Consider the following 27,616-nt stretch of genomic DNA (forward strand, 5'->3'; position numbering starts at 1 on the left):
AAATAATACTATACTTTGCTATATAATGATCTATATTCCAGCAACGTTTCGTTACTGAGATACAGGATGTTAATTTTTGAAGGGTTAATTTCCAACTCGTTTAGTGGTTAATTTAATTTCTTAATATCCAACATCTTACAAACATAACGTAAAATTTAATTTCTTAATATACACTCTTTAAATTCTACAAGACAGGATGGTCGGGTAAACTTTTAAGGAAGCCTCGAGTCCGAAAGAGCCTCGAAACGCGAGCAAAATTTAGTTTAGTTTAGATGTGAACGTGGAAAGACATAGAAGAATATTCTAAAGTAATTTTGAGAAAGATGAAAAAAACGATAAAGTTGAGTAAAAGAAGAGAGGGAATAAAGCGCAAAATATCTACCAACCTAGAAAAAAACAAATATGAAAATAACAAACGGAAAAGAGATGGTAATAAAAAATATGAATAATGAATAAATGCGACAATGCAAAGGAGAATAAAAAAAATCATTTGAGAAAGAAAAGAACAAGAAAAGAGATACGAAAAAAAGGAAGAAAGAAGAAGAGAGAGAGAACAAAGGAGGAATAGAAAAAAACACCTTTTTGGAAAAGGATTTCAAGTTTTAAGAAATAAATTGCCAATAGCGTACTGCAAAAAAGTTTGGGAAGGCAAGAAGGATCGACTTCCGAGAAACTATCACCCTGTAGATTTCAACAACCCATCGTTACACACCAACTCAATTTCACCCCCCTTTCTGTAGAAGAAACGAAGGTATACGAAAAAAGGGATCACTAACCCTCGGTCAAAGACTATGATGTGAAAGACCGGCCTTGCAGCCTATGCATACAGGTGCAGGGGTAGAAACCCCTGGACCAGAAATTGAATATTTGGGTGAGGGTTGTTGCAGCTTCTTTATATGAAACATTACTTCCTATAGAAAGAGGCAGGGTTGAATTCTCTATAATATAGTAATCCAAAAGGATACAGAATTTATTAAGGGAGAGAATAGATTTGTAAATGGAGATAAGATACGCAGATGTCGCAAGTTGTATTTTCAAGATATACTGATTTTAAATGATTCACTCCCAATATACATTTTGTTTGGTGTAGATCTATTCAAGGCCTTACTGGAGTAACATATCAAATCCTTCTCAGTTTCCAATAGGACAGAAAAAGTGTTAATTCACCTCTAAGGTTATTAGGGAATATCAACCTTAGACGTTTTAGAATACACACTGCAAAATAAACAAAAGCAAGCCTGAGATAAAATAAATATGAAGGTAGAGAGGTTAATAATAATATTACAAATGAAACAAACGTGCTGTCATTATTGCGAGTTACCATTTTGACAAATTAAGTAATTATCAGACTACCCAAAAAATGGTGACGCAGTTTTAAACAATTCTTGTTCATTGTTCAGGAGATAACAACCCAATGGTACAATAGTGTCTCTCACTGTTACATAAAGTTAAATTGCAACTGCAATTAGCATAGATTCACTAAAAATTACTAAGAGAGAAGCTCGAGTATCATCAAGCTTCGAGTCATATACATATAACTTTCTGTGAAAAAACGTCTCTCAGATATCTCCATGCACATCCCAACCAAAACAAACCCCATTAAAACTTGACCAGCCTTAACCGTAATACAGTTCTGGGCCAAAATCATACTCCGTGACCATCAAAGTCGAATCTTCCCATCATGCAACTTCAGGATATTGAGGTTGGTCAGGAGGGCTCAATTTTCACGGTGGGGCCCATGATGGGTTCATGCGAATTAAATGCAATTGCACGCAGTCTTTTTTCGCACGACCTTGATCGGTTCGGGTTGCCGAAATAAGGGCCGTGACGAATTTTTTAGGTTTCTGGGTTAGAAGGTGAGGAAAGACGTTTTTTTTTAGGTCGGTCATACGGGTGTTATTGCCAAGTAAGTATACTGCGTGACATAGAAAAGAGAACACCCCGTAAAAATGGTTTAATTTAAATAATTTTTGGTATGCATGTTTGTTTATATGTATAGCAGAAACGATCAAAATTTCACTCATATTTATCTACGTATTTACGAGTTATTCGGAATTTTAGGTTTTTTTTAAATATAAAAATTGCAATAAAATATCAACAATACAACTGGAAAATAACATTTATTGGAGTGTAGTGTGCTTAGAAACTGCGTAGAGATATGCCTAGAACCAAAATAGAGCGAAATTTTCATCAATTGAGCGAGTTTGAGAGGGGTCGAATAGTGGGTCTACGAGAGGCTGGTCTGTCATTTAGGGAAATCGCCACTAGATTGAACCGTAGTGTAAACACTATAGTGAGATGCTGTCAGGGATGGTTCGAAGAAGGGCAAACAGGCAGAAGAACAGGTACTGGACGACCTCGAAGAACTACAGAACGCCAAGATCGCCGACTCCGAATTATGGCCCTAAGAGATAGGTTCGTCTCGTCGAGGACGATGGCGGATCAGTGGTTCGCTGAGTATGGAAGGCCCATTGGGATACGAACCATTTATCGCCGCATAAGAAGTTTTGGATTGATTTCCTACCGTCCCTATCTCGTGTTACCCCTCACCTTAAATCATCGTCAAAATCGACTACAGTGGTGCCAAGAACGGATACATTGGACTCTGGAATGGGATAATATCGTGTTTAGTGACGAATCCAGATTCTGTTTCGGTATGCATGATGGTCGGGCAAGAATACGAAGGAGACGGGGTGAAAGATGGGATCCTCAGTTTGCAATACAGAGGCATGTCCATCAGACTGTTGGGGTAATGGTTTGGGGTGCCATTGCATATGGTAGCAGGTCACCTTTAGTTTTCGTCAGAGGCAGTATGACAGCCCAGCGATACATCCAAGAAGTCCTGGAACCTCATCTTGTGCCTTATCTGGAAACTCTTGTTGATCCAGTTTTCCAACAAGACAATGCACGACCACATGTGGCTGGAGTGACTATGGACTTCTTCCAACAAAATGCAGTCAATTTGCTACCTTGGCCACCTCGATCTCCAGACCTCTCACCGATCGAACATGTATGGGATATTATAGGTAGAAGGTTGCATAATTTACCCCATCCCCCGCAAACCCTAGCGATGCTGTGTCATGCTGTCCAGTTAGCCTGGAATGAGATCCCCCAAGAGGACATCAATCACCTCATTAGATCCATGCCTAGACGTGTACAGGAATGTATAAGACACCGCGGAGGACCGACAAATTATTAAATTTTTTTTAGTTTTTAACAATTAAATTTGTTCAACTTTTTAATGAAGTATTTGTTTTGGCGTAAACAACATGCATACCAAAAATTATTTAAATCAAATCATTTTTACGGGGTGTTCTCTTTTCTATGTCACGCAGTGTATTTATTGCGGATAATGAGTAGTTAAGTTGATGTGGATTGTTAAAAATCTCTTTGTGATTCTATTGCAATTCTTGAATTTAATGGAAATAATTATCTCTGAACCTTGAAAAATTTGCAGCCAAACTGGAAACATTGAAAAGTTCTGAGACTGTTTGTTGAAGTTGGTCTTGGTTGACTTTGGAATTTGTAGAGAACAGAATTTCTCAAAATTTCATGTGTAACGTGGACACTGAACATTGCCCTTGTGGATTCTTAATTTATTATTTATTAGTAAATTCTTGCCAAATTTCTTAAAACTTCCGTAAAACGTAAACATCCTATCAATACCCTAAAACCCTTAAAGAAGGAACAAAATACTATATTCTCAAAACTAGGTAGTCTTGGTGAACTAAAGTCAATGATAAAATTCTTTCAAGATTCATTGAAAAACTTGGATGTCTGAAGATCTCGAAAGTTCGACTCGATTGTTTTCAAAAATTATTTGTTATATTTAAGGGCAACTCAAACGACAAATTGAAAGAATATAAAAATTTTAAGTTCTATGACCTCGAACATCACACTAACAAAATTTCTATCACCATTATAATTGATATACTTGCAAACGTGTGTCGGTAAATCGATTTAGCATAGAAATGACACCAGAAATTATTCTGGCTCATTAAGTACAGCAATAATTCCTATATTTACTTGTTGATATGTCTCTTGAAACACGATATACGCTGACCAGGTGACGGGAGGTACCTCCTCCCACTTGATTTATGCAAAAATACTTGTTTTCAGTATGAAGAGATAAATATAGGGTGATTCATCTTAGTTTCATTTAAGAAGTTCTTTAATTGTTGCTGATTTCCTTCTTTAGATAAGATATCTAGTCACTTTGTCAATGATTTTTGCTCGCATTTTCAGTTTAATAAAGCCTAGTTTCCTACTCATAACTCCTCTATAAGTAAATACGTATCGTGGGGGTATTTATACATAATGATTCATTAACAATGAGAAATCTGAGAGCTGGAGATTTTACGCGTTTAAGGGTGACCATTGGCGCAAGCATGCCTTATCCGAAGATTGATGGTTTAGTAAACACAGGGTATCATTATTTTGTCAATATTTAGGTTAGGAACCCGAAAATTTATGAATTTATGTTTTTTTACACTTAGTTTAACAAAAAGTTAAAAATATTTTATGAATCTGTAAATTTCAATATTAAAAAAAGAATAACTTTTGATTTTTATGTGATATTCGAGAAAAAGTGTACACATTAATGGAAAGTTTCAATTTTCATTTATAACAAAAATCTGAGAAAACTAGCGTCATCTTACAAAATTAATAGATTCATGTAGGGCGTTTTCTAAGCCTGCGATAGATGCAATGCTGAATCGATCGTTAATTCATTTATCCAGTATTCTACATCACGAAATCATTTACCTGAATTATTTATTTTTACTACACGGAGCACTTGTGGTAATTACAGGGAACTACTTCTTGCCCGCTTTGTTTCGCTTAGAATAAGAGTTATCTTGGGTATGCATTTTGCAGAATGGGAGAAGCTCCTTGATTGAGTTTAATAACACTAAATGGGCACCTGTATAGCTAAATATCGAGCAATTTCAGTCAGAGGCAATCACTTTTGACTACAAAGAGCTGTCGTAAAAAAATAAGGAGAAAAGCAAAATAACAATGTTCCTTTCATAATCTGATGGCAGCAGTCGAAATCCATAAATAGTACGATAAATCACGTTGATCCTTTGGCTGTAGTAAATAAAAAAAACCTTCGTTACTGACCCACATTTAGTTGTTTAAGGAAACTAGACAGAAGTAGGAAGGATGATTTTTGGTCACCAAATATTTCTACCTGAAGCCAGCATCAGTCCTTTTTCAGATTTCGTTTGGGAGTACCTGGAAGTAACGGTGTATTTTTCTTATTATGTTATGTGGGGTTACGTATTATGCGAAGGTATTCGGATCTTTTGGTGGTTACTGAAGCTAAAATACTTTGTCAATATTTATTTTTGTATAAGTTTTTAAAAAATAAGAAACACCGGTAAAATGCTTTATTTCAACCATGTGTGTAAGAGTGTTATTTCGTATGTTCGGCTCAGGTGAAAACTGTTCGATTTCTCGCTTTTTCTAGTCGGGTGAGTAACACTTTGAACCCAGGTGAATGTCAGATAATACCTTAAAAATGTGACAAATTCTCTTCGGCCTTTTATACAACTTTAAGCAAATCTTGTGGAATGTGTCCAGAATAAGAAGAATCTATACCATATCCAATGTCCGACTCCTTTTTTTATACTTTACGTTGACTAAATGCACTGTTTATTAAATAAGCCTAAGCTTATCTATAGTGGGGTTTGTTTAAATAATTCCATATTTTCCTTTTTATTTTCATTAAAATATAGTTGTCACTAAAATAGTATACATGCGATGGTTTTTTATCTTTTTTTCTCGACAGAAAATTAACACTTTCCACCTGGATCGGTATCTACTACTTTTGTCGGGTTTTTCAGTATAGGCCATATAAGGAGCTCTGCATAAATGTTTGTTGCAAATACGCATAAACTTTGTTAAAACCAGTTTACCGAAATAAGAGTGATCATAAATCAGACCAACCACAATATCGACTTACACTCATTCCGAGATTCTGATAAGGCCGGCTCTAGGAAGTTTACTTTGTATACAAAACCGAGATTAATTAGAAAATAAATATGAATTATTACAATTCTCCTGAAATTTATGACTTTGCTTAATATAACAACAAGAGGCTATTATTATTATTTAATTCCAAGGGTAATTAGGAAAAATATTCTAATTTATTGTGTTATTGTTGCAGGTATGTATTTCATCGCGGCGGGATGTCTATTGGTACGGTAAGAGGAATTTTAATTAGATTTTATATTTCTTCAAAACCAGGTTATTTATATATTATATACCCCGTATACCATCAGTACATATCTTTTGAATGCGGGCACGTGGTAACAAATTTGTCCTCGAAGTGAACAACAATGCTTTTAAGTTACTTATTGTGTTATTGGTGTCACATTGTTCACGAGGGAAAATTCTATTTGTTCGTACAAAATTTTCCAATTTAGATAGTGCTGTTGACATAAAAGATAAACAACTAGGATGTGGAAATATAAAAGTATTTGGTTGAATTGATTCAGTTCGATCATAAACGATTTGTTTACCTCTTTTTCGAAAAACACACAGATTCTAATTTTACCATTGAATGTCATTTAATTGCCACTTAAGTTCTAGCTAATTTTTGATGTGCAATAAATAGAAAAATCCAGTTTTATGCCTCTAAAGAACTTCATTCTTAAATATTCATATACTGATGCATGTATATAAGATGTTAATAAGATCATGTTATAATCTTGGAGAGTAGACTTGTCTGAATAAATGATAAAAAACAAATAAATATCTTTACTAACATCTCAATTCCATAATACAGGTTGTCAAATCTTAAAATTCATTAAATTTTTTTAATAAATTTACTAAAAACAAACATTTTTAACTAAAATTTAGCACTTGGCATTAATTTCATAGGGTACATTACACCGTCATGATCGGTACGCTTAACGTGGTATTTTTAAAGATGTAATTAATGATAACAAATTAAATAAGACCAAAAAGATTACTCAGACTGACTTTTACAGGGCATATTTTTTTACATTCAAGTCTTAGGACGAACTGATCATTTGAGTTGTTCTTTCTTCCTGTTATCCATGGTTCTGTTAAGACTCTGAATGTTAGCTTTTTCCAAGCACTAGTTAATAATATAAGTGTATAAGAGGGCGTTTAAAGCATGGGTGCCACATTTCAATATTCATATACACGAATATTATACAATATTTTTGTTACAAGTGCATTAATAATACAGAATTAATTGATGCTTTTAGGGGTCAAGAAGTATTACGAATTTATCAAAATATTTAGACAAACAGTTGTTGAAAATTTTAATATGGTTTCCCTAGTAATCATACACACGCTGCAGCGTGCATAATACAACCATTATAATGCATGCGTAATAGAATATTTTATATTGCACTGCAACAAGTCGTTCCTTTGTATATTCTGGACTGGTTGTGGTTCCTCTGCGCTTTCGTGATGCCTTATGAAAGTCTAAGGTGTGACTTGTAGAGTCTGAGAAGAAACTTTTCATTACCTCTTGATGATATAGTGAATTATAATTTACTTTTGTTGTGGGGAAATTCCACAGTATCCCCTGTTAGAATTTTTCATGGAAAACCGCCATGAAAGATATCCGGTAAATGCACTCTTCTACTGGATCTGGTGGCTCAAAAACTATTAGTTGTTGGTGGCTTCTGGTTTTAATCCTTCCTTCCTTTCTTCCTTAATCTTCCATCAGATAAGCCGGCTTCATCCTATCGATGGACACTGTGATGTCTTTGCCGTTTTCTGTCTATCAGAAAAATCCTGCTGTATCGCTTCTTTATTCTATACGGATCATCGTCAGGATGCTGTCTAGATCTTTGAAAAAAAATCTTGTTAGTGGGTTATCTTGACCTATTTGACGGTCGTAGATTTGAGATATTTTCTCGTAGATCCTTAATGAATCCAATGCTAACATCTGCATTGCCGATAGCCTTACAGGGTTGCAAGAATTCTCCTGATGAATCTTAACAACTGTCCATACGACATTTAGACTGCTGCTACTTTGATGGGATCTTTCCATACAGCACGGAATCCCAAAACAATAGGTAGCGTCTCGATTGAATGAACATTTCCATGAGTCATGAACGCTGCTTTGAGTTCTCGATTCGGACATTCGAGCATCCCATTCGCTGCAAGATAATATGTCGTTGTCCGTAAATATGTGGTGCCTCGCAAATGATTTAAATTTTCGAACAAGAAATGGTTCTGCTGTACAAGTGAAAAAGTCATAAAAAAAACTGATACTTCGGTTTCAGGAATCTTCACCAACTTCATCTCAAAAATCGTTTCCTTCTCCATGAATCTCTTTAACTCGTTATCTGTTTCCTGGGCGATAGCTAGGTCTTCATAGTTTACGGTCTCTTAGATTTCTTCTATTCTGGTTCATGCATCTGCTATTATATTGATTGACCCAGAAACCATCGATGCGTAGTGTATGGTTTTCCTTCCAAAATACGAACGTAATGGGCTTGTGGTCGGTGCATACTTTAATTGTCGTCCCTCTACCATATATGTACATATCTGAAATGTTTTAAGGTCAAGTCAATGACGAGGAATTTTCTAGCTTTAGATCCGTATTTCTTCTCAATAAAGTTTAATTTCTTACATATCTTAGAGTAAAATAAGTGAGTTTTTATCTATTTATTCAACATGTTCCCACCACATCTGGATTTTTACTCAATTTTTTCAAATACCTTCTTTATTTTATGATTATTTATGTTTTGTTTAATTTTCTTTCCATCTGTAATAACCAATTAAAACCAATGAAATGATTGTGATGCAGATTTGCTTACAAATTTCCATTTTGTTATTTTATTACTCACTTTATATTCATTGTATCTATATCTGCGTAAACGCTAAAAATTTTTAACTGAAACATTATACTTATACTAACTTAAAAACATAATAATGACATTTTCTTGCAATAAAAGTAAATAAAATCTGTAATCAATGGTGTGCGAACTTCCAATTATTAGAATTAAGTAGACGAAAAATAAAATGCTGTTCTTTTTTGAACATGATCTGTTTATTTTTTAAATTCTCAACCAATTTAAATTCAAAGCCAAAAAAAACTCTATTAAAGACTTATCGTAAAATATATGGGTTTTGAAAATAATGGCTAATTATCTAACAAGTTCAAAAATGCATAACAGTTTTACGTAACGAGTAGGATTTTTCGAGAAGAATGAAACAAGTTTTCGCAATATGACACGAGTTTTATAAACAAATTTCAAAGCGAGTTTTATACGTGATTTTTTTCTAATTTTACTGTATGATGAATAAATCATAAGAAAATCGCATAAATTTAAACATACTCAAATTGCGCCCTGTTCCTTTCGAAGAACAACCTATGTGTTAACTGAGTTACTGAATGAAAGTACATACTTTCATTATGTAAGAAGTTACAAAATGAAGCCCATTTAGTAACAGATTTCGACTACAAAAAACTCACTTTATTCATCTAAATTAGAAAATATCGTAAATCAAAAATATTAAAAAACTCGAAAAATCGTTTACCGAGTGACGAAAATAGCATTTTCTATCACTGAGAGAACAGTTTACTATGTTCTCATTCTAGTAAATGATTTTCGAGGAGTAGAACACTATATTTTTTATACGACCATACATAATACGAACGGTAATAAAATTATTAAACAATATCAGTATTATTAGCATCACCAACCGCACCCGCGCACGATATGCTTCAACGGTACACAATTTTATTATAGGCAGCCAACTAAACACAAAATCAATAAAACAGTCAATAATTGATTTCAAATAATACTCTCATGAATGGTGTGCTGCGTTCACGCACCACCGTTAAACTTTCAACTCTAAAGACGAGAGTTAACGGTACACAGTAGAAAAATAATAGATGATTAGCATAATTTTTAAATTTCTTATTAATGGCACAAACAATACTTAATTAGCAAAACATCACGTCTAACGTGTTAGCTAACAGGGATCTAAGGTATGCAGGCTTTATCGCCTTGCATATCTTGAACAAAGCGTCTGCGGATCTAAGTTTTTTACCCAAAATTACATTTAAAATAACATATTGAAGTATACATATTTCCTTATGAAACACCCTGTATAAGGTTAGAATGCCATCTGGCAATGATAATTTGACTTATTTAAGTTAAATAATATGAATTTATTACCGCACTAGTGATGTAATGCATATTTTCCTTGACACCTTTAAACACTTTCACGCATACATTAAGAAGCAATATTCGTGTCTATTATTTTTCCTACCCGCCAAATTAACACACCCTTTTCTGACATCCTTGCCCATTTCACTTTAGATTCTCTCGCAGGTAGAAACCGAAATGGATACATGTATATTGGACATGCATTCTCGCCGGAAATGCTACCATATGCGTGCCACACATGCAAAAGAGACTTAGTCATTATTGTTTTTGTTACGGTGTTATGGTTTCATTCAGATATTTGATACCTGGGATAGTGGCTCAAATCAAGTGAAGTCATTTTGCAATCCATATGCAAGGTATTCCATATGAAAGAGAAGAATTTCAGCGTCCCAAACAGGAAGAAAAAATTAGGAAAAAGTTTTAAAAACAATCCACCATGACATCTCAGAGGAGTCCTAAACTGATGAAAATGCATATAGGAGTATGTATTTTCCAAAATGTTCCCTGTGATTTGTTGGTTCAAAATATTTAATAACCTAGAGGATGTTCCATGAGAAAAAAAATTGATTTTAGGACGAGCAAAGTACTTGCCTCCAAATTACTAAGAGAATTGACATCTTTATAACTGTTTTGTGACTGGAACAAAAGTAATTTCTTATCAACACGTGAATTGTTTACTGAAAATCTGGGGAGTAATTTACGTCAGTATTTGTCGTGTAAGCGTAAGAAGACACAATATTAAAGTCGCAAACCACACTTTCAGCTTTTAATGCCATGGACGGATTGATAACATAATAGTCACGTAATCCAAGGAGATACAACTAACGCTTCAAACCGACACCCATGGGAATTCGATTTGGTTTTTAAGCGAAACTTGACTATCCGTCGATTAGGATGCAATTTAATTAATCTTGAGCCAGTGTTTTGATGTCATTCCATGTGGAAACCACCAAAGTGAAAAATACCAACATCTTCGTCTTAATTAAGCAAATTAAAGTGTATTCAACTTTATTTTTCTTTACGAACAACATTTACCCAACAAGCAGCTATTTATTTTGGTTGTAATTTATTTCGCTATTTGTTACGCTCTAGGAATTCTAATGACTTCAAATGTGCCATCTACAGTGCGTCCCAATAAGACTGCTTCAGCAGTATATCTTGGTTAAGGATCAACTTATACGCGGTTTTAACAAACTTCCTAGTTTTGACCTTAAACATAGCCCATAGGAAAGTCTCCGCGCGAAACCGAGAAAACAATGCCGGACTAACAAACCATGAAAGCATTAAAAAGAAGTCTGTGGATTTAAAAAAACGTGTATTAAATTTGTAGAGAAGCCGGAAGCAGTAAAAAAATGTCCAATTCAAGGTCAGTGGATGATATAACATTTACGAACTCTGCGCGAAACATTCAAATGTAACTTCTATCCGTAGAACATTTTTGATTCCCCGACATTCTAAATCTAAAATTGTAATTCATGGTCATGCATAACTGAAACGCAATTGTTTTTTGTTTAATAATTTTGAGAGGTCATCGTTTTGGTTTAAGTACTGTCTGCTTCACTCAGAGTTTTACAATATCCGATATGGGAGAGAAAACATGAAATGTTCCAACCACAATAAAGATATGAGATACGAGAACATATTCCACAATCGCTATGGGAATCCAGAAATCCCCATCTAGAGCTCTTTGAAAGAAAACATACGAACAATACTAACGAAAGATGTAGTCTAATAGAGGAAGGCTGAATAAGAAAATCATTAATGAATGAGAGAAGACTGCATTATAGGAAACTGACTATTAACAATTTAACTTTGATGTTCTTCATTGTTGGGTGTTAGGTACATGTAAATTTTGGCTTCAGAAAGCTGGGTTAACTGTTGAAAATGAACTAGGAAATGTTTTACTGTAGCCGGAAAAAAAGTTATCTTAAAATTATCGTCTTGGCTATATCTAAACGCCAGGAATATTTGTAATACCAAAATCTTCAATGAGTTCAAACATCTAAAACTTCAATTTCATCTTTAATCATTAAATCACCATCAAGTTTGACATGAATTTAGAAATTTCGCGAGCCATGGCCGCCAGAAATTCAAATTCGGGAAAGAGTCGAAAATGTAAAATGGATCCTGTAAGCACAGTCCTCGAGTATGCATCAACATATGAACGAAACCAATTTGGCAATACTCCTAAAAACATAAATCTGAAGTTTTTCCAGCAGTATTTCGTGGTTTACACAATCAAATGCTGTTGTGAGATCACAATGCATAGCCGCACAGAGCTCGTCATTGTTTAAGCCATCGTAAAAGTACTCTAGAAATGAAAACAAGGCTCCATTTGTACTTGTGTTAGATCGAAATCCGTCACATGAGTTTGTTGTAATCAAACGAGAGCATTTTGAATACAGGTAGCATTGAGGGAAAAGCTATGTGATGATAATTATACTATACAATTTTACAACTTCTTTTAAATTTTGGAATGACAGCAATTCTCTTGTTAGTTTCTTTTTCGAGGAACCAACGAGATCGAGATTCTCCCTTCTTATGCTTAGGAACTACTATTGGAAATGTCCTTTCAAAATTAAAGTTGTATAATTATCGTGTGTAGATCATGGCCCGATAAACTACTCCTACAATTTCTCTTTCATTGCTTCAAGCCCTAAACCTATTAAAGTTTCTTTTACAATATTTTCTACCTTGCTACACCTTACTAACTTGAGTGAAGCGCATTAGGAATATCGTTTGTCTTGGATATTATTGGGACTGTAATTACTATAATACATACGTTATCAAGAGCCTGGATGGCACTGACAAGGTTTCATTTTCTCAGAAATTTGATGCTGTAACATAATTTTATTATTCGTAAGCACAAAAAAACACATATTTTACGCTTTAAAAAATTAATAAAGACGTGAACTGTTTCTGAAACATCGAGAAGGCCAATTTCATCTGAAATCTGACGATAGAGAACAATTTCCTAGTTCGTTGTTTTGAGAAGTTCACATTCGTTGGAATTTGAAGTCGTAAAATGAGTCTAAAGCCCCCAAGAAGTTCATTTCAAACTAAATCTGACAGTGTCAAACGATTTTATTTTCTTACCGCGACAAAAATCAGCGAATCTCAGGACTCAAGAAAGGAAAAGGTGTATTTAATCGAGAATTTAAAAGTACTTAAGAAGTCTCGAAAAATTCAGATTTGCAGGAAACTGACGGTGAAAAATGACTCTAAAATCTTAAGAGGAGTAATTTCATTGGAAACTCGACGATGTAATATACATATAGTATATTTTAAGACGAGCCGGAAAAATGGTACTTTATTACTATTTTAAGTGAAATACGGAAAGTCATGCAAGCTCGGGAAAATGCATTTCGGAATGTACAGCGATTTGGTTCTAAAGTTCCAAGAAGTCATTTTCTTCGGTAAAATTCTTCATTTGTGAGTCGTAGTCAAGAGAAAGTAAATTTAATAAAAAAGAAAAACATCGTTGGGAAGTTGACGGCAAAAACCAATTCTGAATATCCGAGAAAGAAGTGTATTTTAAATGTAAATTTAAAACGTATTCCCCATCTCGTAATAAAGTCAAGTTCGTCGGGAGTATTAAGGAAGGAATTGATTCTGTAACTTCGAGAAAGTCAATTTCGCCGAGAATTTAGATGAAAAATGATCCTGAAGTCTCGACATCGAGAAAGTCAATTTTGTCGGGAACTTATGACGACGATTCTTGAGGTGTTAGCACAATAAAGTCAAATTCGCTGAGAATTTGACGCCGTAAAACAGTTCTGGTGCTTCGAGAAAGTCAATTTTAAGACCTTTCGGTCACAGCGGTCAACGAAGTCAAATTTCAATCATTGGATGGAAGTGTAATAGTAAAGAAATGTAAGTCATATTGTAGAATGCGGATCAATTCTGGGCCGCATAATGGCTATTAGTTGCGGCAAATCAAATCGTATGCGATACGTGTGCAGGCAGGCTTCTACATAGTAAACAAAAATGTTAGTTCCAGCCGAACGACCATATGTTCGGGTAGCCGGCAACATTGCACGTAACCTCCGCCAAAGCAAAGTTGGTTAATATAACAAAACCCGGTCTCGAGAGTGCTCGCTCGTTCTCTCGGTCCGTGCATCGCAAGATGGCCGTGACAGTGGCGGCGCACCGCTCGTTCCCCACTCTCCCCTCATCACCAGGTAAGTCGCTGGAATGTGCCGGGGAGGGGAGAGACAAGGTAACAACCTGTTGTGACGTCACTCGCGCTGGTCTCCCCACCACGCAACCACGTACCCAAGAGCGGCATCAGTGAGTGTCAGGCTCATCGAGAGTGACTTACAAAGATACTTTCGATAAACAGGACCCACTTACATACTTTGCCGCCGTCAGTATAGCGTGAGCACACCAAATTTTGACCCGGAACAGTTTTGGTTTCGGTGCGTGTGCCGCAGTCAGTGGACCGTGTGCTCCTTGATTTAGTGACCGGCTTGTTCGTGTGTTGACCGGAGACATCGACGTTCGATCCATTCACGAACCCCCTCACAAAAGGGGGTTTCAGCCATTTTCGGTTTTGGAAATAATGAAACGCAGATGGGCAGGACTGCAGGCAGTTAGACTCACCCCGGAAGATTCTAGTGCGGAAGTGACGTCATCCTCCACCACTTTGGTAATGAGTCCGGCTAACTCGCTCGCGTCCACAGACATTGGTGAAGTGGACCTCGAATTCTGGGACTTGGACTTGAATGGACAGAATCATGCCAGAAATTTGATTATTCAAAACGGATACGGCACTATTAACGGACATACGATTATTGCTAAATCCGATACCAGCTCCATGTCAGGTAAATTTTGGAAAGTTATGGGTGGCGGTCCTTTGAGCCAGATGATAGCAACACAGACAAATCGTCACAGCAAAATTTTTCTTTAGGACCGAAGATCACTGAAAGGACTTGACAAAATTCATAAGCAAAAATGATTTTGAGAGCTTCTTCAAATATAATCATCTGTGCAGTGACTTTCAAATACCATTTTTTTATTAACTAAGGATCTGGCAAATAAGAATTTTTCGAATTCGCTGAATACCAAGATCAGCTTCTAGCTTTGGTGCAGCGCAAACTGAAAAACCACCCTGGGAAGGGTGGCTAAATGGTGATAACTGTCGAATCAAAATATTTTTGATTGGCTAAAATCATAAATCTATCAAATCGTCATTACTTGCAATTAGGACCAGCAGGTGATTCTTGCACCCGGATCCCGCCGTGGAGGGTTGCTTTGAGACTTAACTTTTTTGTTATTGCTAATAAATTATTCTTTCCGGAAATAATTCTAATTGTTATAAGATTTGGTCGAGGTCTAGGGAGATGCTCAAAGGATTTTTGTAAATTTCTTTCGATTTTGAAAGATATTTCAAAGATGTCTTGCAATTTCCACAGAATCGCAGTTTGACTTCTCATTGAAGAAATTTTTTAGGGACATTTTAGAAACTTACTATTTTGTCCGAATTTTCATGGACTTCTTGTAGATTGCAACTTCTTGCGTTATAAAGGAAACTTTGAGTTTTTTTGTATCATTTGAAATGGGTAATAATTTCCAAGATATTATGTTGTTCCCTCAGATTTTCAAAGATTTGAATTTCCTCAAACATTCATTGGATTTTCAGAGATTTTTTGGGAAATCGGAATTCATATTAATGAATAATTTTAGGCTTGTGGTCGTATTTGAATTTGGGTGAAATTTAAATGAGTTTACGTCTTCATTAAAAAATTCGGTCTTAGTGTCTCGCAAATTTCATTAAGAGGATCTGTTAGTTCAGGCATTTAGTCTACAGATGACCCGAAGTTTCATGAATGGTCGATTTCCAGCGCAAAATAGTAACTCTCCTACTTCTCTCAGTCTAATCTTAACTAACCAAACCGCTCTTAAATGTCAAAAACATGGAAGCAAAGAAGATTCTTGGTATCATGTTCTCGCCCTTATATCATAAATAGTTACGTAGAATTCCATAGGTTTTACAAGATATCAGTAATTCATGATCTGAAAAGATTCGATGAGGTTCGATCAGTAATTGAGAATGTCTCCAAACTAAAATAGAGGGTTTCCTTTCTTTAAGAAAGATTGTCATATCAAGCTCTGTTCTATCTCTCTTAGTTATTTCGTTTCACACTATTGTGAAAACTGGCAAATACTTCTACAACAGCTAATTTTTTTGAGTCGTTTTATACTAAGAAATTTCATAGCTGGTTTTTCTGAAGTCTTAAAAAATGATACTGGAAGTAGTCATACAACTTAGAGTACTTCTCTATGCCTTACTAAGCGTCCTACTTTCATATTACATTCACAATTCATATTACATTTGCAATATCTGACATTACAAAGTAATGTCAGATATTGCAAATGGTATTTTTATTCATTTTTATTTCATCCTGTATATAATTAAGAAATAGGTTTTAAAAAAGATCAATTGTACGGTTCCTGATTTTTGAAGAAATACAAGCTTTCAGATTTTTTCTTTTAAATTTTGTGTAGTTCTTTTAGAGGTTCCAGATCCTAAAATTTTAAAAAAGTTTGTTTTCCCTGCGACCAGTTTATTTTACCTGAAGTCATTTATACCCTCAGAAATGTATTTACAGTATTGTATTATTGTCGCTAATATAAGCTAATTAGATTACTGTGTCAATGGCGGGCCATCATCTTTCAAGATAAAAACCGTATTTGTGTAGTGCATTTACCCATATAATTTTTTGAGAACAATAATTGTTCAATTTCTATAAATATACTATGGAGGGAGCATTTTCGAGACCCGATAACCTTAAACTTGCGATAAGAGGGCAAAGTAAACGAACTGTTCGCTGTTGGCGAAATAATTCACTGAATTTATTACTGTAGTGAAAGATGAGTTTCTCTTTTTAATTGTTGAATATTGGAAATTTGCACTTAATTAGAGAATGTGGTGCATAATCGTCGTCTTAATGGTTGTATCAGTGCATGTGAATATTGCACGCGAAGCCTGTAGATAAATATCTCAGTAAGTGAGTCAAAAACATTTCTAAAAACATATAATCGACGCGATAATCGAGAATATAACGTTTGAAGTTCATACAGGACATGATGGTGAAATTGAGATTTGGTACTCAACTGAATATTGAATCAAAGACCACAGAAACGCTGGAAAATATGTAGGACCATGAACCAGACAAGAAGTAAAATTGAAAACAGTAAACTCTTATTTTGCTCCCATAAATATTTTATTCCAAAAACATATCATAAGTATATTTCTAACATGTTGAAATCTTCACCAACATGAAGATGACGAGTGAAGGAATGATGACGTTTATTGTCATTCGGCACACCACTGATGCTTCGATGCAAAATATACTGATATTTGTGATGATGATAATGTGATTCTCAATATTATTTCGGAGATGACTAATACCGAAATTTATTGATATAGAATTTTTATTTCCGTTATTAAAATATTTCCGAAATTTTTTTTTGGAGCATTTTTTGCTAGATTCTTTATAGATTTATATCTCGTAATATGAAATTCAACATCAAATAGCCAATGAAGTTGTCAAAGATACTATTTATATGCACTACTTGAAGGATTATTAACGCAAAAATTTGCTTTGTTCCATCTGTCTATTCGGGTCGCAGGCTCAGGTGCAATATCGATTTTATTGATACACATGTTTGTGATTTTACGGAATGGAATCAATATACAAGAAATATATATATAATGGGTGATCATGAAAAATATTTCGCAGTAAATAGTGAACCGTAACCGTAGCGCATTGAATAAGCCTTTCGGTGTATACCATAAAACATTGACTGATAACAGATTAATTTATCCAAGGCACACCTCTGATATCTCAAGGCTTATTCGAGGGCTATTTTTTAAAATCACCTATTGCAAAAAGGCCATGTCCAATTATCTGATTTTGTATTCGCTGTGCAATTGATTAAACCATGAAATTCCTACCACTAAAAGAAAAATAAAATCTAATATTAGCAAAATGTGTCGCAAAAGTCCTGTCAACTGACCTTACTTGACCCAGTCCATCATCAATCATTAAAACAACAATATTCTTCCAGTGCCTGATTGAGTGTCGAACTTGATGGCAAACATTTTAGGTCAATTTCCATTTTTAGAATTTTATTATTTTATAGAGCTTCGGAACTTCGCTATTAATCCATGTTCGTGTTCATTAAACCAGAGATTCGAGCACTCCGGGATGCCAAGATTGATGACGGTGTAGAGTCAAGTTCTTGTGAAGAGGGGTCGCGTTTCTCTTTGTTATAATACGCTTGATTTCGTCAATAAAAAATTACTTGGGGGTTTACAAGTGTCAAATATTTTAAGGACAAGTAAAAAAGTGTAGATGAAAGCTACGTACGGTGAGATTCTTAATAGTTGAAATTTTTTTATAAAAATTAGCTGCTAAAGATCTTGATATTAATGCAATAAAACTGCTTTTAAATCTATATAGGCAAGAGTGAATTCCATGAACAATGAAAAAACTAGGAATACGTTTATTTAGAAATAGAAAAATTTACAAAGTAAACTTTTATAACTTCGAAAAATTTGTAGAATGCCGCGAGATTTGTAGTTTTCTAAGAGGCTTGTCTAAAGTCGGGTAGGGTGATAATATTTAACCAAAACGGACAAGTCGAATTTAATTGCTCCGGAATTGTCTGAATGTTGATATCAAATTCAATAATCACAGAATGACAGTCCTAATGTAAATAATAGAGACAATTGACCCTTTGGCAAATATGTGGAGAAGTATCATATTATTTCCACTATTAGCTATAATACACCATTATTGGGTGTGTTGAATGATTGTTAAGTAAGTTTTCTCACAATTTTTCTATAATAGTTGAATAAGGTCAATAATGATACGTAGTATATGAATAAACTTGTTGTTTTATAATAGTTGCTCCTGAAATAAATGTCAAATGAAACGTCACCGTTAAAGTTATGATTCAAAATGCGTTGTGTTCTGGTGTTTTGAGTTTAATTTATGTTCATGTATGTTTAATATAATTTTATAAAATCCAGTTAAATCTAATAGCGGCAAAAATCGTATATGTACTGCGGCTATGAAATACTTATGACCCTCACGCCTTAGATCCCTCAGCGCGTATTTCACAACCTTGCTATCTAATTGTATGTTATTTTAAATTATTCAACATTGACAAAGTTTAAGGCAAGTTAAATATATTTCCTTGATCGAATATTTTACAACCCTAATTTAATGCAACTTTCTGCAGATTTTCGGTTAATTAAGAACTTTTAGAACTTCCTCAAAGATTAGCTTGTATTATCAGTTTCCAGAGCTCATCAGCGAGGTCTATTCCATATTTATGGTTTTCGATTCATTTTTGTGCCTCCTGTAGAAACTGTAAAACTGCAGAAGATTCAGTATTCTTTCCAGAGCCTTTACGAGCTTCCCAAATTTTGTTAGATTCGATTCTGAAAGTGGAAATAATACAGAATGTTAATGGCTTTAACTTAAAAACGCAACTTGGATAAGTAACTCGCACACTGACCACGCCCAAAAAAAGTGAATTTCGATTTAGGCACCCAATTTCTCAATGGTTTTACAATCCTAATTGTTACATTTAAAAGGTTAAAGTGACATTTGAAGCTTAGGAGCAGTTGAATAGGTCTGAGTATTTGGTATTTAAATTTCTGTATTCTACAGTATCCCTATGAGAATAAATGTGTCAGAATTGTTACGTAACTGGCATATTTCGATATTAAAAGATTTAAACTTAACATAAGAATAAAGAAGTGTAGTTTCAATGAAAAAAAATTCATGTATTTGTTTTAAGTTCCAATTATTAATATGCTGTTAACTTTAACTGCAAGGTAACCTCAATAGAACCTCCATAGAAACATTGAAATATAACCTTAGTGTTAGCAAAATTCTTCGTTTCTGTGGAAAATAGCTTGCTGTTGAAGATAGCACCTCATTAATATTTTAGCCGTTATAGGAGTAGTTGTTTAGAAATTACGATTTTTAAAATAATTCTAATTTACCTCAATGGTTTTTTTCTACCACAAATACAAATTCATTACTGGTAAATCTTAATTTTAAAAACTGAGTTTTAATTTTATCTCTAAGAATCCCATCATTCCGCTTAGTTACCGACTCCATTTTGCATTTCAACGACTCATCTTTTACTTATAATAATGCAATAAGACACCTGCATTGAAATTCCATTGCAAAATATCATCAACGTGAATTAGCAATATTTCATGAGAACCTGCTTAGGCCCTTTGTTGCAGTAATGAAACCTTTGAATTGAGGTTCGAAAATCCATTATCCAATCATATAATGGATTTTAAAGCTAAATTATGGACATATTTTTACATTAAATTAGTATTATCTCAAATGTATTCTAGTGCACGTTTTGTGGTTTCGTTCGGGTTTGTGATGAGGCAAAGCGTGTATGTCAGTGAATATTGAAGATGTTTATACTATAGGTCTGTTTTAATAGGAAGGAAAACCAATTCCGGATCTTCAGAAACAGTTAGAAATATGTGCAAGGAGTCATTTTGATGGTTTGAAGTAAGTTTCACTTTCAGTTGGAAATAACCTAATAGCACCTAAATCGATAAAATAAACGTTCCCTCTATTTCTCTAACGAAATATTTTTGGAATATAATTTGTATGACCAGTTTTCGACATATTATACCCGGTCAATGCTTCGTTGTTGCAGTTCAGGATACCGTACATGTCTTCTTCATGGTTTTCTATTGGTAAAATTTTTGAATAGGCACCTCCTTCAAAATTGAAAATTTTATGAATGCAGCTTTAAATGGCACCCCTTGCATATGTATATTTTTGCACCCTGTACTGGCAAGACTGATACCATAAATTTTCGGTGTTGACAAATAATATAAACCTTGAAAAAGCGTTTCGTTTGCACAAAATTCGGCACAAATCATTTAATTCACGAAAATGCTTTCATATACGTGCGCTTGTCCTACATTTCAAAATGAATTCGTGTCGCTTTCGAGTCAAGATCGTCATTGCACAATCCCGCACTTTCCCATACAGAGTGTTCTAAAAAAACCGGCACGCAATGGCTCTGATTGACATTTAAAATTTTTATAATTCGCAGAGATTTTGCCGGCATATGCATAAGTGTCTTTAATTTACAATGTTTAAAGTTATGTTGTCTTAAAGCAATAATCAATCATTGTAACAACAATAACATAAAAGAGCATATAGACTGATTATTCTGAAACTGTTTGTAAACATTCTCAAGATTAACATGTGTAGATTGCTGCCGAATGTGTATGCATGTACATAAAACGATATCTTAATGTCTTTACTTCCACTAGGATTAAGTTATAAAGGGACGTTACAATGTGAACGAAAATTAATGTTTTTCAGGTCTTTAGGGAAGGATTTACGATAACGCTAAAAAGACAAATTCCCTAATTCCCAGAATAACATATAAACTGTGATGTAAATTCTCTGAAGAATGAACCATAAAAAGCTCCACAAAAATGTATCAAAATATACCCAGCACCGAATGTTAAAAAAGCATTAAGACCGTCCATCTAGAAACTCGCTTGTGCAACCTTGAAATACTTGGAGATTTGTTTGACTGCCCCGTTGGCGTACAATTTTATCCTTTCACCAAATTACAAGAGACGAGATATAAACACCTTCCGAGGATCAAGATTTAAGCGGCTTAATTTCGGTTAAAATATGAAAAAATTACTTTTCAAATGGTCTGACTACGCTGACATTGGTGTTTGCAACAACGAGATTAAACTAGTGACTTGGCGTGTTTTTTCATCAAAGTGTCTGATAGCGGCTCTTCATACTGAATTATGCGGTAAGGAGGTTACTTGAAAATGGTTCTAAGAGATTAGTTTTCTGCAAGGAGCAATTACTTTAATATTTCAGGATATAAACGATGATATTCAGGTATTAGGAAAAGTTGTGCAATGAAAATTTCAAAGAGCCAAATTTCTATCAATTTTGAGACACGGCATAAGACATAAATATAGTTTAATACAGTCATCAGAAACCATCAAAAAGTTATTTCTTGCAAGATTTGATGATAGGTTTCCAATGGTTTTTTAGTTGCTTTTTCGATTTCTTTTCTGGTAATGTTTAATTTTTAGCAATCTGTTTTTCTTCACTGTCTTGGAGGAGAAGAAGAAGAATGATGAAACGGAAATGTGTTTCTAAACGAAGTCTTCTTCGAAAATAGTGATGAAGGGGCTTTTGCCCATAAATATTCCCTTGAATGCTATCCTGCTTTAGTAGTTAAATTTAAATGCCGTTTCAATGTTGAATGGTTTTTATACATCTTGAAATTTCTCTATTTCTTTGGAATCAATAAACGCTGAATTTCCTTTCCAAATTAATTAAAAACGCGACTAAAACTAATGAAATTAAGGACTTAAGAGAAAATTCTTCTGGACCTGATAACTGAATCTAGACAAAAAATAGCATGGATATGGTAATTTTTTATTGTGTAGAAAAGCCTGGCTCCGAAGAAAAAGCCTAAAGAGGTTAGATTATCATACTGATGAAAACTTCCAAGACAAGATCTGTATAAGATATACATCACTTAATATAGTGAAGAGAAGGAATATTAAGGGACCTTTCATGAAAAATTTTCTACGTCGGAAAGAAGCCTAGTTAAGTTAATCTTCTCCGTGGAATCATCAGAAAGGTTTGAAGACGAAACTTACTAAGTTTCGCAGTGAAAACAGTGTTTCAATAGAGGAATTTCTTGCGAAAAAGCAAATTTTTAATGAAAACACATAAACCAAAAAAAAATTTAAGAGGTGTTCGTACTTGGAAAAGCTAGCTAATTTAAATTAGACTTGGGAAATTAACTTCAAGAGAGAATTTCTTGAGATGAAGAACTAGAAAATTTTTAAAAAATGCCTGGAAAACTAGAAATGAAATCGAGTAAAGAATAGTGCGAAGAAAAATTTCTCTCGAAAAGGGAGAGTTTAGTTGAAATTATTGAAGATTGAATAGTTTTCTGCCCTTGAGAAAGGAGCAAAAGTTTTGTGACAGTGACGAAATACTCATAGTAATTTTGTGTATGTTTTATAGCAATATGTGCAAATATTTGCGTAAACATTAGACTTTACCTTAAATTTCTCCGAACTAGTGAAACACACCAGGTCGACAACCTATCACATAAGTCAAAGCCATTAACCCAGACGTCTGATTTGTTAATATCCCCGAAAATTCCGAAAATTCGCCGTCTAGACCTATCTAAAACCGTATTTGCTTGAACGAGGGCAGTAACATCTAATCATATCTCTAGTCATATAACGCCTGTTTAACTAACCTTTCCAAGGGCACAAATAAAAAAATCGTTGACCCCTCATTGAATCTGTCTAACAATTTATCTATCTGCACTCTTATCGAGTTGATTCGCACGAAAATGTAAATATTGCGAAAACATGAAAGGTAAACAGATAGGGAGATAATGCATTTCGGGAAAAACAAGTTAGCTGCCTCCTGCATATTGTTTATGAGTTTTATCGGAGATTTTGTTTATCTTTATTGGAGAGGATTAGGCGGGCAGACGAGATAATGATACTACGTACGTGGTATCTGTAGAATTTGAACTTTGTTGTGTCCTTTGGGAGGAGTTCAATTGCTTATTAATTAATTGATTGCTTTTACTAACAAATCGATCAAACCACAATCAACTGTCGATAAACCATAAATTTTTTGTCTTCAAAGATCGTTCCCCATGTACTCAAGTAGGTACTTGTACTACTTCTCTTTTAAAAAACAGTTACTATGATTTTATTTTGTATATCGCTCTCCATGTTATACTGGGTTGAATGGAAAACAACGATAATTTTAATCATGTAACACATTGCCTTAACTTGAGAAACAAAAATAGATTGAGATTAAAAAATAGTATACGCGTCTTATTGGACGAACACATAATGAAAGCTGTTACCCCTCGTGGAGAAGTATGACCTGAGGGAATGCTGCTTATCATATGCTAGTACAATATGACTTCTCATTAAAATCTGCACATTTGTCTCAATTGAGGAAATTCATATCTCAAAATATCTGTACATTAACACAAGTTTCTTACCAATAGAAAATACAAGGTTATTTGTTCTGTTATTTCTTATAAAGCTTTAAGAAGCTCACATAAATTTGAATTTTCCTATGTACTTTTTTAAATTTAAATAAAAATATGTATTATCTATTCAGTTTTTAGCCAACACTTTTTGTTTTCAGGTAAGCTCGAGATTTCCAATGATAATATGGGCGGCGGAGTGTGGTAAGTTTGGTACAAGGACGTATTTCGGATAAAAGCATTCACGGAATCAGGAGGGATATCAACATTAACCTAAAACAGGATGTGCCTTGAGTCTTAGCAATGAACCTCAATAACCAAAATGAATAAACAGCGCAAAATCAAACCGAATGAATCTAAAAACCACTAAATTTATTTGACAAAAATTAGACTTGAAAATATGCTAAATGTCAATGAATCTCAATAATCGGAAATGAAGTAAAAACTAAAGTGACCTGTTCAAAATCATGGAAAAGTGCAGCTAAGAGTTTCAAATGCCAGCGAAATGTGTATAGATTTGAAATTTCACCTTTATCTTAAAAATGCACTAAGTTCATTCTCTAAATGCCTATTTCGAATTTCGTTTCAACACATGAAGATTTAACTTCAATAATTATAGAATGGAATTCCTCAACTAAATTATTGCTATTATGATTGCATTGATTATTTATTTTAATGCAAAAATCATGCTGAGACTTTTTCAAAACTCAATATAATCCACTCGTTCCTTGCTCATCATGAAATCAACTGAATATACGGGATTAGGCTTTCTTAATTGCGCAGATGGAAAACATAAACGCTATTTACATTCAAACAGCATAGCAATAGCCTGAAGCCGTGTTTTATTCAGTCAAACCGAAGAAACAAAACATCAACAATTTTTCACAGCCGCAAAACTCAAGTCCTACATTCCTTCACGTTGCCGACGTAGTCCATATGGCAGGTTTTTAAATTGATGTTTTTATTATTTTGCTTGGACAATGGCTGTTTTGCGGCTGTCCTTCGTGCACCATGAAATTCTCATGATTGCTCATATTTCAAAACAAGAGAGGAACAAATTTTTAATAGTGGCATTAGGCATATCTACAAATCTAAGGCAATTTGTATGTCAGACTTTCCCTACGAGTGTGTGCTAAAAGAACACTTTACCCCGTATGATTAAATAACATCCAGGATCATTGGAGACGATCAAGCAATTGACATTAATATGCATGTATTAAAACTTTTTACCACACGTGTGTATGTGAAGATTTTACCGCACGCTAATATTTAATTGAATTTGTAGAAGACAACAAAGTTCTCACACGTGCGAAAGTGTTTTTCCCGTTGACTGAGTATTATCACCACATTCCTTTACTGAATACAAACGAAATCATTCATTCATGTAGTGACGAGGTGCCTATTGAAAAAAATCTGAAACTTCTTTGAAATCACGATGCCATTGACTTACATGTCATTTTATGATATAGATTTTCTATATAAACCTTGAAATTTGTAAATTATTTAAAAAATAAAGAGAGGTGCATCAGATAGAATTCTGGATACATTAGATTTCTTACTAAACTATAGCGAAGGTTGTTTTGAGAAACCAATTTACGCCAACGTCTGGCATGTCATTTTTGTGGCATAAAATCTGCTCTATAATATTTAAAATGTTCAAATTATTTAAAGGACAGTTAGAGGTCTGCGTTATAGGAATCTGGGTATATAAGATTTCATGCGAAATCATAGCGAGGTAGTTTCGAAAGCATCACAAGGTTCTTCCGCTTCTTGACAATTAGATAGTTCTTGAAAGTCATTTTGGCATAGAATGTGATCCTACAATCTTTTAAAATACATATGTGCGAAAGTATAGGAAATTGTATCCAACTGAGGTACCTTTTTAGTAAACAAAACCATGATTTTCAAGGTTGGTTATGCAACTAGAACATCATCGTCAGGTGTATCTGCAAACACCCATTTCAGCTGCCCCAATAAATTTTCCGTGGCAGAAATTATTTCACATAATACATTTACGAATTTGAGTTCATAGTTGATTTGATAGAATGCAATGTCATTTATGGTGTGTTTTACCCTTTACAAGTCAAACGCAATGGTCTATTCATTAATGCCAAAGCCTTTTTCGCCTTAATAGTTATTCTTATAACTCGAGCGAGTTATGCATAACAATGTCAATTATTGCAAAATACGCAGTTCTAGCTGTAGTTCGTTGAACTCTCCGTGTTAATAAATAAATAATGTAAATATTAAAAAAACGTAGGTGCGACATTTGTGTGCCCAATCAGTTATTGCTTTTAAAAAACGTTTTTCTAGTTGAACACCCTGTGAGTTATTTGTTATTACTTCGTGCCGATCGCGGCAAAATGAGGTCAAATTCATTAAAGATTAATAAAAAAAAGATTGTACGTGTTTTTTGATATTTTTCGCGAATTGTGACCTAGTTTATGTGTAAGCGATCATTCTGTGACTTTCGTGATAACGTAGAAGTCAAATTTGGGAATACTACTACTGTTTAGCTAATAAAAACTTGTGCATCGAAGATTCCTGTATATAAATCACCATTTTATGTAAATAGTTCTTGTTTTGAAGACCAGACGCGCGTCCCAAAAAGAAACGTCTCATCGTTAGGTAACTTTAGACGCAATGTGTGGCTCGCAACCCTCAAAGTGGTTCTTAACACGGAAACATAATCTTTTCTGGGAATTTTCTATAATCGGAGAAGAAGACCTGGGAACTGACGTTGAACATTCGCCAGTTGCTCCTCTAATTTAAATAAAACATCCTCTATAATTACCGAATGGTTGGTGCATATGGGCTTTGCAAAATGGGTCAGTAGAATGGAATTTTCAGGGTCAGAAAAATTTTGGGAACATCTGGTCCTTCCGTTCTAGCAGGTGATGTCTGCCTTTATGTCGAGACAATGTGTTTAGGAAATAATTACATTACAGCCTTCCTTACAAAAATGTTTTCTTGTGTGAAGACCGAGGTAAAACCCATAAACATTATTATTATAATTTCTTTTTCTTCTATAGTTTGTCACGTCATATTTGCATTTATTGTCTATGATGTAACATTTAACGCTTATATCAGCATTATTCACTTTGTCCGTGTCACAACATTATAACATTGATGCATATTGTTATTGTAACTTGACACGATTCTACATGTGTGTGTGTGTGTGTGTGTGTGTGTGTGTGTATGTCGGTTTAGGAAATAGTTGTTATTGTTATCTCTGATGGTTTATAGCTTGTGGTTACATATGGTACTTTTGAGATGTCTTAAATTTGCCATTCTATTGCTATTTGAATTAAAACGGATTTTCTTCATAAGTCAATTTCAAGCGAACAACTACTGTGACAATAATTATTATCACT

The 27,616-nt window shown here is 34.2% G+C and overlaps 1 protein-coding gene across 5 annotated transcripts in view; it reads left to right on the top strand.

Annotated features, from left to right (window-relative positions):
* Window positions 1–27,616, top strand: part of EcR (Ecdysone receptor) — a 145,394-nt gene that overhangs the window by 88,875 nt on the left and 28,903 nt on the right. The window contains exon 1 of one of the 5 annotated variants that reach the window (XM_066397280.1): window positions 14,235–14,989. The exons of 3 other annotated variants lie outside the window; for them this stretch is intronic. In XM_066397280.1, coding sequence (XP_066253377.1) covers window positions 14,728–14,989 — 262 coding nt within the window. In that variant the 5' untranslated portion in view covers window positions 14,235–14,727. Of the gene's footprint in view, window positions 1–14,234; window positions 14,990–27,616 lie in introns of those variants that run through there. One more of the 5 variants, XM_066397281.1, reaches the window with a different exon arrangement.

Source organism: Euwallacea similis, chromosome 14 (genome assembly GCF_039881205.1).
Source record: "Euwallacea similis isolate ESF13 chromosome 14, ESF131.1, whole genome shotgun sequence".
NCBI classification, from domain to species: Eukaryota; Metazoa; Arthropoda; class Insecta; order Coleoptera; family Curculionidae; genus Euwallacea; species Euwallacea similis.